Source organism: Nannospalax galili, unplaced genomic scaffold (genome assembly GCF_000622305.1).
Source record: "Nannospalax galili isolate Female #2095 unplaced genomic scaffold, S.galili_v1.0 scaffold57, whole genome shotgun sequence".
Classification (NCBI taxonomy): domain Eukaryota; kingdom Metazoa; phylum Chordata; class Mammalia; order Rodentia; family Spalacidae; genus Nannospalax; species Nannospalax galili.
This window is the reverse complement of record NW_008340555.1, coordinates 119,988-137,672: the sequence shown is the minus strand read 5'-3', so window position 1 is coordinate 137,672 and position 17,685 is coordinate 119,988. Positions and strand designations below refer to the sequence as shown.

Genomic DNA, 17,685 nt, shown 5'->3' with positions numbered 1-17,685 from the left:
AGATGTTGGTAAGAAGAGGGGGCAATTTTATGTGAGGGAGTCACGCATAGCCCTTTTTCATATACTTGGGTAAGAGTAAGCCCCCTTCTCCCTGTAGGTGGGGGAATTCTACAGGCAGTGGGGTCAGAAGTGACAACATAATTTCCTGGGAGAGTTAACCCATCATAAAAGGGAGGGCTCGGGTCCATGCAAAACCAGCAGTGGTTAGTAAGGTTAGGGGAGGTATTATTCAAAGCAATAAAGGTGGCATTCGGGAGGTTCGTAAGTGCAGGGTATGGCTGCAAGGCTCTTGGGCCCGTTGGACCTCTGGGGGTGTGGATCTAGGTGTGGGCGAAGTAGCAGTTTTATCCAGTTGGACAGTTTGGCTAGGAGCTGGCCTCTCGACTGATTTAAAAATAGTTAAGGCCGGTGTTGGTGGTCTTATAGGCTGTAACACTGTCCAAGCCAGCCCCATCTGGGTCCCCAAGACTGGACCCACCTGAAGATGGACTGAAAAAAGTATTTCTGGATCAGTCCCTGTGGTGTATAACCTGAGGCCCCAAGTTTGCTCATCAATCCATTTTTGTAGGTTTTTAAGTTCATTTCCTTTCGGGGTGAAGCTTAAGGTGATAGGGTTGCATCTAGAGGAGGTACTGAGTCCCTCAATTTGCCTTGACCTGGAGTTTCACCAAAGGTTTAGGCCCACGGCCGCAGTTACCTGGATCAAGTCGGTAGTGACTGGAGCAGCCCAATTAATATATCCAGTAGACACACAGCTCCCAGAAGCATAGAAATAGTCCCCTGGCCCCACACAGGTACTTCTTCGGTTACCATTGTCACCTGGGCAAACATAGAAGTGGTGCTCCTTCATCCTCTTTCAGCCGAGGAGAGACTGGCAAGCATAATTTACAGTGCCTGATGGGGTATACGATTCCCAAATTTCTTCAAGCAGGTCACAGAGGTCGAATGTAATCTTGGGGAACCAGGTGCCTGGAGGTCCCAGGTGGGAGGAGATGTTCACTATCTTCCCAGTGGATGTGCTACTAACTACCCAGGTGAGGTTTTGGAGTCTATGGGGGGGGGGTTAGCTAGGGCAGGCTCTATAAAACAACATAAAGAAGCAACAAGGGTTATGGTGTGGCAGAGATTTTTAGCTTGTTACCCGTGTGACCTTCCATCTCTTGTCAACTTAGTCTGACCAATTCTCTGATGCAGGCTTTAGATGCAAGTGATGTATCCAGGTCCAGACACCTGCCACCTTAACTGCAGTGGGGGTGGTGAGGATCACGATGTGTGGCCCCTTCCAATGAGGTCCAAGGGGCTCCTTGTAGTGCCGTCTCACCCAAACAAGGTCTTCTGGCTTGAATCCGTGCAGTTGGGCTGGTGGCAGTTCGTAGATGTGCCTCAGCAAGGGGAAAATGTTGTCTTGTGCAATCTGTAAGGCCTGTAGGGACTTAAAGAAATTGGGATTCAGACAAGTTAATTAGCACATCTGAAAGCAGCTTGGGAAGCAAAGGGGGTGGTTGGCCATACATGATTTCATAAGATCTTAGGCCTTGAATATAGGCGGTATTTCTGACCCTGTATAGGGCAAAAGGTAGGAGGCCTGTCCAGTCATCACCAGTTTCTAGGGTTAATTTGGTTAAGGTCTCTTTAGGGGTCCGATTCATTCTGTCTACTTGCCCTGAGCTCTGGGGGTGGTACTCTGTGCAGTGTAGCTTTTAATTAGTCCCCAGTGTTTTAATTAACTCGAGTTACCTTAGAGATGAAGGCTGGTCCATTGTCTGATCCGATCACAGAGGGGAGTCCGTATTAGTTCATCGATGATCTTCTTAACCATCATTGAGGTGGTTTCCCCCTTTGTGGGAAATGCTTCGATCAATCCTGAAAATGTATCTACAAAAACTAGGAGATAGTTATAACCATACCTTCCAGGTTTTACCTCAGTGAAGTCCACCTCCCAATGAACTCCAGGTGCAGTGCCCCTCTCCCTTTTGGCTGGGGGCATGACTTTTCCTCTTGGATTAGTAACCTGGCAGGAGCAACATCTGGAAAGACAGCTTGCAGTCATTTTGGTTAGATCGAAGATGTGGTACGGAGTCAGGAGTTCTTGAACTTTCTTTTCCCTAGATGAGTCCCTTTGTGGAGTTTATATGTTAAGTCCTCTGCCAGCTTATGTGGTAGAATGAGCCTCCCATCAGAGGTGTATCTCCATCCATGCTTGATCTTGGTATTTTTCAGGGACGTTAAATCCTGATTGTTCTGAGCTGAGTAAGAAGGCTCTTCTGGCAAGAGGGGTTCAGGCAGGATAACCAGTAGGTTCGAGGCTGTTAGGTCTGCTTCTCTGGCTGCTAGGTCCGGTCTCCTGTTTACCTGTGCCTCCAGTGAATCCCCTGACAGTGGATGATGGCCAGTCTCTTTGGTAACCATATGGCCTCCAGGAGTTTTAAGATCTGTTGTTTATTTTTGATAGGCTTTCCTTCTGCTGTCAGGAGCCCCCTTTCCTTGTATATAGCCCCGTGGACATGAGCTGTAGCGAAAAGCGTAATGGCTGTCAGTGAAAATGTTAACAGTCTGGCCTTTACTTAGCTTTAGGGCCTGAGTCAGGGCAATTATTTTAGCCTTCTGTGCAGAGGTCCTGACTAGTAGAGAGGAGACCCACACTGTTCGTGATGGACTGACGACCGCTGCCCCCATGTACCTGGTTCCTTCCTTAATGAAGCTACTTTCAGAATTAAGTCCGTGTGGGGCCATGGAACGTCTGTCAGATCTTCTCAAGTCTCATGTAAGCTGCAGAGTACCTCCAGGCAGTCATGCTGGACCTCAAGATCCGGTTCTGGCAGCAAAGTGGCAGGATTGAGAGAGGTGCTGGAGAGAAACTGAATGCAAGGGAGGTTAAGGAGCAAGGCCTGATGATGTGTCAACCTAGCATTTGTCATCCATTGATGGGGGGATTTTTAAGGACCCCCTCAATTGAGTGAGGGGTGGTGACCATAAGGGGCTGTCCCACGGTGAGCTGGCCTGCATCCTTAACCAATAAGGCCGTGGCTGCAATAATTCTGAGGCAGCCTGGCCATCCCGAAGCCATGGGATCAAGCTTTTTCAACAAGGAAGCCACAGGTCTCTCTCTTCCAAGGCCCGAGCATTTGGGTCAGGACTCCCTTCTCTATTCCAGCTCATTTGTCAACAAAAAGCTGATAGGGCTTATGGATATCAGGCAGAGCTAAGGCTGGAGCCTGCAATAAAGCCCTTTTAATTTCTTGAAAGGCCCTCTCCTGAGTCTCAGTCCATAGGAAGGATGACTCATTCCCTCGAGTGGCTTCATACAGGGGTTTTGCCAGCTTGGCGAATCCGGATATCCAGAGCCGACAGAAGCCTGCCGATCCCAGGAACTCTTGCAGCTGCTTGCAGGATCTTGGGCTTGGAATTCCCATAATGGCTTGTTTTTTGGCTGGTGACAGCCATCTCTGTCCATCCCTTAAAATGTACCCCAAGTACATTACACAGAGCTAAGCCTTCTTAGTGGAGACTTTATACCCCAATCGGTCCAAAGTCAGGAGCAAATCTCTGGTGGCTTGAAGACAAGTGCCTTCATTCTTAGTGACAATCAACAGGTCATCTACTTACTGTAGGAGGCTTACCTCTGGGTACGAGGCCCAATACTCCTGCAAGTCCTGATGTAGAGCCTCGTCAAAGATCACGGGGGAGTTCTTGAACCCCTGTGGCAGTCACGTCCAAGTGAGTTGTCCATTAAACCCCTGGTTCAGGTCTCGCCACTCAAAGGCAAAGATGGGTTGGCTTTCCTTTGCCAAGGAAAAAGGCTAAAGATGGTGTCCTTGAGATCTAAAATGGTATAGACTTTTCTCTCCAGAGAGAGTGAGCTCAGCAGGGTATACGGGTTGGGGACTGTAGGGTGGATATCCTGATGTGTAGGAGAGGGGTGTTCCATGGAAATTGGCATGGAACCATAATACTGAACTCCCTAAGGTGGTTTATGTGTTTGGTAATTCGTGCCCTGGCTTCGAGAGTAATTGGGTACTCTTTTACAGGCTGAGCATTAGTTTTTAAAGTCACCATTATTGGTGGCTGTTGGATGGCCCTCCCTGGGGGATTAGTTTCCACCCAAACTCCAGGTATTGTTGCCTGGAGGTCCTTGAGGATAGTGGTTGGTCTCTTTTGAGGTGGTGGGGCTTGTACTCTCCATTCTTCTTCTAATTGTAAACACAGGATACAGGATGCATCAGGTACAGTCACATCAGGAGGTCTTCTCCCAGAGAAATTGATCTGAGCCTTTATTTTATTTAGCAAGTTCCTACCCAATAAGGGTTATGGGCACTCTGGGACCACCATAAAGGAGTGTGAAACTGTCTTCTTACCTAAGTTTACATCCCTTTTGGTGGCCCAAGGGTGTTGAGCGAGTCCCATGGCCCCTTGCACCGAGGTGTGTTTACTGCTCAATTTTCCCATTGGCTCTTTCAAAACTGAATATTGTGCTCCGGTGTCGAAGGCCGGAGCCTGTAATAAGGCCTTTTTAATTTCTTGAAAAGCCCTGTCCTGAGACTCAGTCCATAGGAAGGACTTCATACAGGGGTTTTGCCAGCTCGGTGAATCTTGGGCTTGGATGGAGACTGGGATCTCGTCCTTTGAGGACATTCCCTAGCCCAGTGGCCCAGCTGTTTACAATATGCACACTGGTCTCTTTTTAGGCGGGCTGACCTTCCTGTGGGGGTTGCGGGGCTCGGGTTCCCTTTTTCATAGGGGGTTGGTCTCCCCATTTGGGATTCATCGCTCTTTCAGCCAACAGCCAACAATATCCTAACCAACCTTTTAGTTTGTCTTTCTTCAGGGGTTTCTCTATTGTTAAATACCTTGTTTGCCACCACCATCAGCTCAGAAAGGTTTTTGCCCTCGAAACCTTCCAGCTTTTGAAGTTTTCATTTTATGCCTGGAGCTGCCTGATTCACGAAAGCCATATTGATGGCCATCTGATTCTCTGGGGCCTCTGGATTAATGGGAGTATAAGTTCTGAAAGCCTCTAAGAGGTGCTTCAGGTATGCTCCAGGAGACTTATCCCTTCCCTGCATCACCTGACTGACCTTAGACAAATTGGTGGGGCACTTAGCAGCTGCCTGGAGATCTCCCATAAGAATTTGGTGATAGACCTTTAGGCATTCCCTACCTTCGGGAGTGTTGATAGTCCCACCCCTCCGTTGGGCGCGTGAGAGGAGAAAGCAGCCATAATCAAATCCTCATTTTCTGTCTGTCGCCTATCATTTCCAGGGACTGCATATCTGCATTCCCGAAGGATGCAGTTCCGTTCCGCGGTGTTGAACAGGATATTCAATAACTGTTGGCAATCATCCAAAGTAGGTTGGTGGGTAAAAAGAACAGTATCCAGGAGGGAAACTAGGGCCTCCCCCGTTTTCCTCCAGCTCTGGGATCAATAGCATGTCCGCCTGATCTCTGTTGAGTCCCAGGATGTCTGGGCGCTCCTGTTGATCTAGGGTCTCTATTCTCGAATCCTGAATGAGCCCCCAAAATGTTAGGGTCTGAGAATCGAGAATAATTCCCACAGATACCCAAAAGGATTATACAAAAAGTTTATTCAGGAATTTAAAGTCAACAAACAACAACCAAATGACAGCTAGCCGGGCACAGACTATACAACCCAAAGATGGAGTCTGGCCCCGAGCAATAGCAGGCAGGGGCTTTTATTGGGGAATGGCACAGAAACCCGCGTGTGCCAAGCATCTTTTTAAAATAATTGCATGTCCCCATATCCTGGGTACGGCAGACCTCTTGATTGGTAGCGGCTGTCTTCAGGGCATTGGAATATGCTGACTGATATCTTTTAGGGCCAGAAGTTTTTGCTCATACCTTATAAGGCTTTTACATGTCCAGGGCTTGCTTAATTTATAGCTTCTTGGGGGCTGTGGGGGTAGCAACTGGAAAAATTTACAATATGCTTTAGCTTGTCCAGGTTTGTCTGAAGAAGCTAGCCAAATGGAGTCAGAGTATTCTGGCTCTTCAATAGCGTAACATTCTTAGCTTAGTGCATGCTGTACAGTGAGTGCTACTGTTGTTCTTAACCACATTATGTGACACTATGATGCTACATTACACTTATGCCTGAATAAAACAGCCTGACTAGTATGTTTTAGTTTTTAAGCATGGGCCTGAACTCGGAGAATACTAGTTCCCATTATCGCCCCCCCCCCACGTACGTATGTACATATGTCTTCTGGAACTGTGTTGTTGAGCTAGACCTATACTTTCATTCAAAACCATTTCTCCAGCAGGAATTTGGGGAAACTAGAAACTTAGATCCATCTTTTTCAGACAATCTTGCCCTTTCATCCCTAGGCCTAAAACATCTCATGCAAACAATATCAAGCAATTTTTTTCAGTCTTCATTGTTTTCAATGAAGATGCCTGCTGCCTTTCAGTGCTTTCATGTGTTAATTTTCAAACATACTCACATTCATTCATCATTTTGGTAGAGCAACAAGTTGAGGAATCAATGTCAGGTGTCCAGGTCACAAGAGCACATGGTTCAGTGACTTAGTAGTTTTTTTCATTGCAAGGTTAAAAGTCATTAGTCCAGATTGTCCATTTTATAAAAGTTATTCCTACAGCATTGTGTCTGGATTTTACTTTTGAGCCTGTTCCCTAAAACACTATAGAAACTGCCCAAGAGTACATAAATAATGACTGTATATTGTTCCATTGAGTTGTCCTTTTATAAGACAGTTTAAGGTTGTAAACTTTCAGATATTAACTGTGTCTGATGTACCATTTTCTTTTCTAATATTGTTATTTCTAATGGATATATCTCCTCTGATTTAGTATTCATAAAACAATACCTTCAATACTTTAAAATCTTATTTTCCCTGTCATTTGGACTACTTACATGATGTCTTAAAATCCTTTGTGTAAAGGACACTGAGATGGCTCAGTAGGGAAAAGCACTTATTCCTCAAGGTTGACAGCCTGAGTTTTAAGCCTGACAACCTGAGTTTGATCCTGGAATTCCATCTAAAGGTGGAGGGAGAGAGCTGACTCCCCCAAAGTTGTCTTCAGACTACCACATATGCTCTTTGTGTGCACCAATGAATGCGAATCATGCACATACATGTGTGAGTGCACATACACACACACACGCCAGGCATGGTGACACATATCTTTAAGTCTAGCAATCAAGAGGCAGAGGCAGCCTGGTGAGTTTGATGCCAGTCAGCCTGGTCTACATGATAAATTCCAAACCATCCAGGGCTATGTAGTAAGACACTGTCTCAAAAAAAAAAAACCAAAAAAAACAAAAAAACTGCATAATGTTTATTTTGTAATCTCATCAAGTGAATTAGAAAAATGTTAATTTATTCTTTGATAATTTTATATGTGTATATAATTATTTGGATTTTATTCACCCTGAGTTTTTTTGTTTGTTTTCATTGTAACTGAAGGAGATGATATAGTTTGTGCAAGTAACAACACATTGTCATTATTTCCTTACATAGTTTTCTTTCTGGAAAATTTCTCTAGTACATTATATTCTAAATTCTTTGCTTAAACTACTCGTATGTGTGTGTATAATTGAACAATGGTATACAAACTGGGCTAATGATAAGTAAACAATACTTTATATTTGGAAATGTAACCAGAATACTGTTTAACTTGACAGTAGGCTTTCATTTAACAGTTCTGGGCATAGTTGATAAAATTGGCTATTTTCTCTTTAATTCACATAGCACTCTTCAGGAAAGTGGCTCACTGCAAAAGAATGTCCCTTGTTACTCTTACCATTGGTTGCTTTCTGAGCCAGTCATAATATTTCTCTGGTACATTAGTTATAATGTCCTTGTGTTTGTCCTGTCCTCTGTTCTCTCTGACAGACAACTTTTATGTGTCCTTCAAATTGTAGTTGAAGCTGCTGTTTTGCATCTTATTTCCTTTATTGTATAACCTTTGACATAGTTTCTTTATTGTATCAATAAAAGGGAATTAAAGTACATACTTTAGTCAGAATGCTGAAATGTCCAAAGTATTTAGTGCCTGATACCCAGTAAGAACTCAATGAATATTAGCTGTCACTTCCATTTTTTATCCATTGTTTACATGTCTGTTGTCATTAGACCATGAAATCTTTTTTAAAACATTAGCAGAGGGTTTCCTTTTAAATGAATAGTTTATTCATTACTTGATTTCATTGATTTAATGCTTCTCATTAGGATATTTTACATTACTTTTTTAATATTTCAGAATGAAGATTTATTAAATGAAATCAAACAACTTAAAGAAGAAATAAAGAAAAAAGATGAAAAGATTCAACTATTAGAAAATCAGCTAGTGAGTATTATAATGTAGAATACATAAAATGGAAGGTCTTGAAAGTGGGTCAGTATGTGCTTTTATAAGACTTTGAGTCAGAATTAGCGTTTGACTTTAGTTTTAGCTTCAGAGTTGCCTGTTGCATCATGTTTAGATTCTGTGTGTTCCAATTAAGTAGGTAGTTTAACTTTGAACTAAAATATGAAGTACTTGGGCTGGAGAGGTGACTCAGCAGTTAAAAGCAGCGGCTGCTCTTGCAGAGAACTCAGGTTCGATGCCCAGCACCCACATGGTGACCAACAACTGTCCATAACTTCAGTTCCAGGGGATCTGACACACTCTTCTGACCTCCACAGGCATTGCACAACATGGTACACTTACATGCAGGCAATATACCCATACACATAAAATAAAAATAATAGATAAAATAATAAATTATGAAGTACTCACTATGAATAATTCCTCTTGTTTTGATTTTTGAGACAAGGTCTCCCTGCAGCTGCAGCTGGCCTGGAACTCCCTATGTAGAACAGGTTGGCCTTGATCTCAGAGAGATTTACCTGTTTCTGTCTCTGCCTCCCAGGTGCCAGGATCAAAGGCATGCACTGCCATGCCTAGCTTTGTTGATCCATTTTCGATGACTTCTTTTCAAGGAATTTAAAATTCTCCAGTTTACTTTTGATGCAGAGTAAATGGCTTTTTTTGTTTCTTTTTTCCAGACATGTTTAAAGAAAGGAGTATCTGTGGGTTCTCTCTGAGCAGAGGACACCAGGTGTTTGGGATTCTAAGGATCTATTTCATCTCTGGGGATGATGTTCAGTGACCCCTGCAGTCAGATTTAATAAAATAATCATCATTTTATAATGGTTGCAATTTCTATTATTAATGCCATAAGAAAGCTATATATGTATGGCACCTTAAATAAAATCATGATATAGTTTGTGATAATATAAAATGCCAGGTAAAAAGAGCATACTGCATAAAATCATAAAAATCAAAGGAAATCTTTATTGCAACTTAAAAAAATTTAGTGTAACAGCTATTTACCTTTATGAAATATTAATTTCCCTCAGAGCTTAAAGGATATAATATAGTGAACTCTGTGCCACTAAAGTCAGATCACAGATATCCAGGTCATGAACAAATACGAATAGACAGTTCAGATATGATTAAAGATCTACAGAAAATTTGTGAATCTGAATAAAGAATGACTAATATTACAAATTGAGGTCCCACCAAATATAAAATTAAAAAGGAAAATAATAAAATTGAATGTGAAACCTTATATTCTTTAGCTAAAGACAGGGGCCTAACCCCCTTTCAGAGAAGAAGAAAAAAGATAGTATTAGGAAAATTAAGTTGACTTCAGTGTTTGCGAAAGTAAGTAGCAGTGTCTAGTACTCATAGAAAAGAAGGTTATGAACTGTGTATTTTATAATAGGACAGGTTTTATTTATATAAAAGGTTAAATATTCATACTTTAGTTTTTTATGTTATGTTTCTGTTAATAGGGTCTCTTTAGTCCCTGCTCACTTGGAAGTCATTATGTGGACCAGGCTGGCATCCATCTCACAAAGGTTCACCTGCCTCTGCCTCTGGAGGGCTGGGATTAAAGGCGTGCACTACCACGTCCAGCATAAATATTCATACTTTTAACATCCTAAAATATGTCATCCAGCCATCTTGATAAAGTCTATCTAATAATACATGCCTAAAAATATATTCCAGTGACAGAGAGATAATAAAAAAATAACCCAAGAATAAGAAAATGAAAAGGAATGACTATGAGATAGACGTCTTTGTCTTCTGAGTCAGGATCTCATGTAGCTCAGGTGACCTGGAATTTATGATTGTGCCTTCAGTCTCCCAGTGCCTCAGCCTCCCAAATGTTGTAATCATAGGTCTACACCACCAAGGCCATCTTGGTGTGTGTTTTTTTTGCTTGCCTGGAACTCATTTTTTTGATCAGACTTGCCTGGAACTCACCTCCACACTAGACTTTGATGAATTTCTTGATCACTAATTGGAGAAAGCTATTGATCATTTTATTTCATATACGTGTTCATCATTTGTATGTTAAAATTTGTTTGAATATGGGGCTGGAGAAATGGCTCAGTGGTTAAGAGCACTGGCTGTTCTTGCAGAGGACCTGGGTTCAGTTCCCAGCAGCCACATGGCGACTAACAGCTGTCCATAGCTTTAGTTCCAGAAGATCCATTTACTGCTCTTAGCACCAGGGGTTTGATTTCCAGCACCCATGTCACAGCCCTCAACCATCTGCAATTCGAGTTCCAGGGGATCTGAAACCTTCCTCTGTCCTCTGTGGGCATTGCACACACATGGTGCCCTTAAATACATTCAGGCAGGGGCTGGAGAGATGGCTCAGCAGTTAAGACCACTGACTGCTCTTGCAGAGGATCCAGGTTCGATTCCCAGTACCCACATGGCGACTGTGAACCGTCCTTAACTCCAGTTCCAGGGGACTCTGAAGCCCTTTTCTGACCTCCATGGCATTGCACAGCATGGGTGCACTCACATACATGCAGGCAATACACTCATACACATAAAAAGAAATAAAAAACCAATAAATAAAATATTAAAAATATACATTCCGGCAAAGCACTTATACACATAAAAATGAAATAAATCTTAAAAATATTTTAACTGTTAAAGAATGTGCTTTGCTGTTTTAGCACAACTCACAGAAGCAGACAATCAGACCTGTGGTGTTTAATATCCAGAAGTGTCCATGAAAAATCTATTTAAGAAACTGGGTCTGTAATACTTGTAGGAACTCTTTCCCTGGAGAGTCATAAACTATCTACCCTCCTTATAGGGCACCATAAATTCAAGTACAGTTCCACCAAAGTCCAGCTTGAAAACCTAGTGAGTCTGCTAGACTTACACAGCATAGGTGAGGGGTTACACCAGCTGCACCAGCCTCACCTCTGCATCGATGATGACTTCCCCATAACTGCCTAAATGGAGTCCTACCTTCAGTTAACCTTCCACAGATTATAATTGTTCACAAGGCCACAAGTCATTAGGGCAGAATTTTATACAGTTGGCTGGGAGGTGCAGGAGGGAGTGGCTGGAATATCAGGGGAGGTCCCAACCCCTCTCATGAAGGAGTGTCAGCTGGCGGGATCTTGAAGGTTCTTCATTGTAGTCATAGCAACTTCGATGAAGATGATTGCTACTAGGATCAGACCACAGCATTCTACAACCATAGTACTTTAGAGAGATCACACAGATTTTGCAGTAACGTTCTTTACATACTGTGTTTTGTTACATACATTCTGCATCTATGTACTTGATAATGTCTATGTTTATTGCATAAAATTAAATATAGTGTGTTTTTTGGACAGTTTAAGAGAGCACCAAGAGAAATTTGGACTTTTTGAAATTCGAGCTTACTGGCTTTCTCTCAAACCCAGTCTCTGAAAAGCTGAGAACTGAATAGACCTTGATGTTTACTGTAGACACTGCTATCATAAAAGTGCGGGACCTACCTTACAATGTGTGACTTTGTGTCAGTTTATTTTGTACCTTCTAACACAGCTGTTAATTACCTGTGTATGTGCAAAATTAAGCCATAATAAGTATTTGTGGTTTTGTTCAGGCAACCAGGTGTAATTGCCACCAGAAATCTAAAGATGAAAAATGCACATATGCTGATAAATACACCCAAACACCCTGGAGAAGAATTTCTGTAAGTCACGTGTTCTTCTGTCTTTTGCTGTTTTGTTCCATTGCTTTGCTTTTTATTCTAGTCATTAATATCGAATCTGCTATGGTTGTTTGTTTTCCTTATGTAAGTTGCTTCCCCTTGTCTTTTAGCTTTCCATGTGCTTTCTGAAGCTTCTCCTTGTGCTCCATGCGGGCAAATGTGCTTTTCCTTGCTTTTGTGTTCTGCACACTGTAGCTCATTTGAGTGTCTACTCTCTTTTCATTGCATATTTCTGTCAGGGGAGTATTTTCACATGCCATAAAAGAAACAGAAGTGGAATACACAGTGCTTCTACTTTAGCAGCATAGGCCACTTGGAAGCCAGACGATGGAGCATATTCCCTTCTGTGTTGAAACTTTTCCAAATAGGTTTTATTATTATAATTCTAGTGTATTGTGACATGTTAATGCATGAACACCTAGATAGTATGGTTTGTGACTTAGGCAGAGTTAAGGTAAAGTTTCTTTGTAATAGTAGGACATAAGCATCTAGTCCTTGCTGCTTTTTGAAAGTGTTATATATCAAAGTTATATTTAGTGTCAAAAGTTCCCTGACCACCATTCAATCTGAGTGCCTTGGAACTCCCTTCAGCATGTCATCATATGACTATCTGTCATCCTATTGTATGGGATAGGAAAGTAATAGATGTTTATAAGTAAGAGAATGTTTGAAGTAGTTTGAGACTCCTTTTATGTTATATATAGCAATAGAGTCCCAGTAACACAGATGAATAGGAAAATATAAAGATTAACATAGTTTATCTAAACTATAAAACCTAACTGTAGTCCTTTAATCTTTGTAAAATTGTTATTTTCTTTTCATATAATGTGTAATTGCTTTCTCTATGTAAGATCTGATTATAAGAATTAATTTATTCAGCTATCATATCTCACCCTAGATAATAGGGTCTTGAAGTAAAAGTAAGGAATTAGAGATAGAAATATATAGCTAAATACTGACTCCTCAGAGGAAACCAATGGTTTGTTGATATAAACTGTAAGTTCTATGAAGTTCAGAGGATTGGTAAATTCTAGTTAGAAGAGTTAAGAGCTTGATGAAGAAGGAGAAAGTGTGATTTGAATCACAGAAAACAAAAGACATCTGCAGACCGAGATGGCATGATATTTCTTTGATGTCAAAGAATAAGGAAACAAATGTTTGGAGACAAATCCAAGGTAAAAGATCATGGGTGTGCTTCTAAATGGATGTTTTGTCTTTCTAGGTGTCTCTAATTTCCTCAAGGTGTTTCTAGTTTTTAGCCACATTGGCTTTTTTGCTAAGTATGAGAACTTTCATTTTGTGTCTTTATGGAGTTCTTTATACTTCTTATTCTCCCTGGTTCCCCAGCCTCACTGTTCTGGAAACAGATATTAGTCTGGCTCTTTACTGGGCAGAAGTAACTGGTGTAAAAAAACCCAGTGTTTTCCTAACTTAATTTTTAACCATGATCTTGGGAGAAATGAAGGTTGGGTTTCTAGGCAAACACTTGTAACAAACTCAGACTTGAGGGTTATCTGTTGTCTTTTATTACAGGAATCAGCTTGCCAAATTCCTTTATTTTGTAGATAGGTATTAAAATCAAGGGATGCTAAATGGCCTTTTAAGTTTCTATGGTAAATAAATGGTGGATACAGTACTCTAGCTCAGAGTTCTTGAATGCTAGTCCAAGGTTCTTTGTGCAAAAGCACACTGAAGAGCCTGAAGGATAGAAGGTTTTCCAAATTAGAATGGGAAGAATGGCATATGCTGAGCAGACAAAACAGTACTAGTAACGGTGGAGAGATGAGGAGGGATAAGTAGCAATAGTAAGTTCACATTATAGCTGGAATACAGATAATGTGCTGAGTGTGAAGTTAGTGGGAAGTTAGTGTGAAAGCTCATTTAAGTATAGAACCAGAAATTCTGCTCCAAGAATTACTGAAAAGTAGTTTTACTGGAATTTATTTATTTAGATTCATAAATAAATGCTTATTATTTTACCTAATACTATTTAAGTATCAAGTCATTAATGAGTTTACTCTGTGATCCCCCCCCCCTTTGGCTTTTACTTGAAATACATTATTTTGGAGACAATTACTGTAATTATAGTGTTTTTTTCACTCAAAAAGTTAGATTTTTGTCTTTTTAACAGGATTTCAATATAGTTAAACAAGATTTAATGATAGAGTTAATGGGTTTGCAGTGTGATTTTTTGGCAATATTTATTAAGCAAAATTGTAGAAATGAAAATTTTTGTAAAAAATATCCTTACTTTGGGGCTGGAGAGGTGGCTCAGGGGTTAAGAGCACTTTTTTTCTTACAGAGGACCTGGGTTCAGTTCCCAGCACCCACATGGCAGCTCTGCCACTCTCTTCCAGGCTTTGTGGGCACTCTACAATACCAGTATACATACAGGCAATCCAAACACTTGTACAAATAAAAATAAGTCTTTAAAAAAATCTCCTGACTTTAATATAAAAAATTATCTGGCTAGTCCTTTGAGAAGGTTGCAAGTTATAATCTGTGTCTTTTTTTTTTTTTTACCTTTTTTCATAAAACCCTGGGACATTCACATGTTCTTAACACTGCCTTCGTCACTTGGTTCTAGCATCTACTTGAGCTTTCTGTGACAGTTTCTCTGAACATTATCTAGACATGAAGGAAGAAATCTGGCACAATAAGGAGAGAGATTTATGACTAGGATTTATTAGAAACCATTTTGGAGGTAGAACAAAACGAAAAGTAATAAAAAGATGGACACCTGATCTAGAACCTGCTGGAGGAAGAAGAGTGGTTGGCCACCAGTGGCAGCAGAAGAGTGAAAAGTGAATGTTTTGAGACCAGCATAAATATGCTTTATAATTTGTCCAAGTGGAGTTGGGTATCCTCTAGTGGCTCCCAGTAAGGCCTCCGAAGTAGAGAGCCCACAAGAGTGAGTAGGCAAAACAGCAGAACGGAGAGGAAAGATGTCTGTGCTTACTCTGTTCTGCTTGGGACTCTGAGTAGGGAATGATGCAGCCCCAGTCCTCCACATGGTTACAGAACCTTCTAGTCTGCCTGCATGGTCTTAGTCTCACTTTCCCTGCATGTAAAAAAGCTCAGACTAAGAAGCAACTTGCTCAAGTACTTGCATGAGTTAGTATTTTACAGTGTCATGCAAGATGCAAGGTTGCTTCCCTCATGAATGGCTTCAGGAATGGGGTGACAAGAAGGGACATGGAAAACAGGGTCATAACTGGGAAGAAGGGACAAAGTTTGATGTTAATAGGTGATCACAATAAAGATTTCCTTCCCCGGGAGAAAAGCAGAAGCCCATGTTTGTACTGTGTGGCAGAACTTTCAGCAGTCCATTCCAAAAGTCTATAAAAGCACTGGTTGTATTTTAAATTGAGGAAAGTATTTCTGGTTGAAGAGACATAGTTCCAGCAAGAGTCAAAAAATAACCCTCTACAAAAAATTATATTCAATTCAATGTGAATACCCACAAGGTTTATTGGCAAAGTATATTATATATTATTTTCTCAGTAGAAACAATGATAAAATTCAATGCTTCTTAAGAGAATGAAAGAAATTTTGTGATAAGGATCATTTATAAATGACATAGAGCCAAAGAAAAACATCCTAAGGTTTTCTAAGGTGTTTTTCACCCTGGTCCTTTTGTTTTTTTTTTAATTTATTTATTTTTATTTTATGTGCATGAGTATATTGCCTGCATGTTTGTAAGTGCACCTGTGTTATGCAATACCCGTGGAAGACAATAGAGGGTGTCAGATCCCCTGGGACTAGAGTTAAGGATAGTTGCTAGCCTTTATATGGGCGCTGAGAATCGACCTCCGGTCCTCTGCAAGAGCAACCAGTGCTCGCTGAGCTGTCTCTCCAGCCCCCTTCCCTGCTCTTTTTTTTATTTAGAAGAAATCTATAGCAGATAGAAAGCAAATAGGAAAAGAACTTAAGAAATTTAAATTACTAAAGTAATAGTCACCACTAAGAACCAAAGTTAATAGTCTATGTACGTTCTTCCAGATGTTTTTGGAAATTCATGTATGCATGCTTCCTCTCATCTGTGTAGATGGGATTATGTTAGTTAGGCCTGCTATATTTTAGCCTTCCTACCTGGCTGTAAGAGTGCTTGCCATTATTATTGTTTGTTTGCTGTTGTGAAAACACAGAATTGAAGGAATGCCTTGCCTTTAATCAATAATCAATTTTTTAAATACATGCTTTGCTTTTGTTGAATGTACTGCTGTCAGCTAACTATGATCCTAAAGTAAAACAGTTTAGTGACCATGTTAGACTCTATGACCCAGGTTTTGATATCATTAGATCACAGGAGCTTAATGTTTTTCCCTCTATAAAAGGGCAGTGTCTGTCTATTGCACTGATGGAACAGGTGACCCTTTGTCCAGGAGGACTCCACTTAAAGCCCCAGGTCATTGTTTCATATGCTACCAGGATTTCTACTGGCCCAAGAGCCACCTTATTATGCCATTTTGCATATATACAATCTCAGCTCTGGTGAATTTGTTACATACTTTGACTGTCAGGTTTATGAGGCTATCTTTGTAGTAGTATTTAGTTTTCATGTTACAAGTACATTTGGAGTTAGAACTATACTGATTGAAAAAAGAAAACCCTTTTTGGTGTTATGATTCTAAAATCAGCCAGGGAAGAGGCATGTGCCACTCATGTAGGGTACAGCTACTCTAGGAAGCTATCTGAAGATGCTGTAGAGTTTCAGTCTTATATTGGTAAAGCAGTGTTTCCAGCTGGAGGAGGCAGCCTCAGTAGGCCTGAGTTCCAGAACTGAGAGTGAAGGGCTGGCTGTGCTGGAGCTATGCTGTCTCATGGAACTTTCTGCACTGTCCACTGTGGTTGCCATTGGCTGTATGGCCTGTTGGCTTTGAGTCATAATTTAAATGTAATGACTACAGACTGCATATCTGGCAGAGGAGCTCTAGAGCTAGCTAGTCTGCACTTAGTTAGGTGGATATTGGGAAAGGCATCTGGGCCCTAAGTATAGGGTTGGTGAGTAAAGATGATTTTCAGGAGAAATGACAGAAGATTAAAGAGATGAACTACAGATTTAAGTAAGGACAACAAAAAGGGGAAAGAGGGGAAGAGCTGTAGAAACCGAAGATGAGAGAAGGGAGATGTTTTTCTCTTATGAGGGAAAAATACTCAGATGGAGTGGTGAAATGGATGACATGGAAGAAACAATAGTGTGGCAGGGGCTCATCAGCCACACAAAGTAATTTAAGGGTTAGGAGTACCACAGGAGCAGTATATGAGAAGCCAGGGTCCATCGCAAACAGGAAGGCTGGAGAGCCAGCATCGTTGCTACATTTCTATTAATATCAGCACACACACACACACAGGCCACACAAAAGCTCCTTTTTTTTAAATTTAATAACCACATGATTAGAAGAAGCATTTCATTACAGCTTTAACATATTCAGTAACATGTTCCAGAGCAAGCATACATCTCTTTCAAAAGTGGCTGTAAGTTTTTAGGTTCACAGGTGAATTAGTACAGTTATACAATATTGAACTGAGCATAAACCCTGTAAGACATAAAACTGAATGAGTTTTTAACCTTGAAAAAAAATTATGCCGGGCGTGGTGGCACACGCCTTTAATCTCAGCACTCGGGAGACAGAGGCAGGCGGGTC

General features: G+C 41.0%; 1 protein-coding gene across 8 annotated transcripts in view; it reads left to right on the top strand.

Moving 5' to 3' along the window:
* Ccser2 (coiled-coil serine rich protein 2) overlaps positions 1 to 17,685 on the top strand; it is a 190,698-nt gene that overhangs the window by 147,563 nt on the left and 25,450 nt on the right. For 7 of the 8 annotated variants that reach the window (XM_008835582.3, XM_008835579.3, XM_029564728.1 and 4 more), the window contains 2 exons: positions 8,239 to 8,325; positions 11,930 to 12,019. The exons of the other annotated variant lie outside the window; for it this stretch is intronic. In XM_008835582.3, the coding sequence (XP_008833804.1) occupies positions 8,239 to 8,325; positions 11,930 to 12,019 (177 nt within the window). The remainder of the gene's footprint in view (positions 1 to 8,238; positions 8,326 to 11,929; positions 12,020 to 17,685) is intronic. 8 annotated transcript variants of the gene reach the window in all.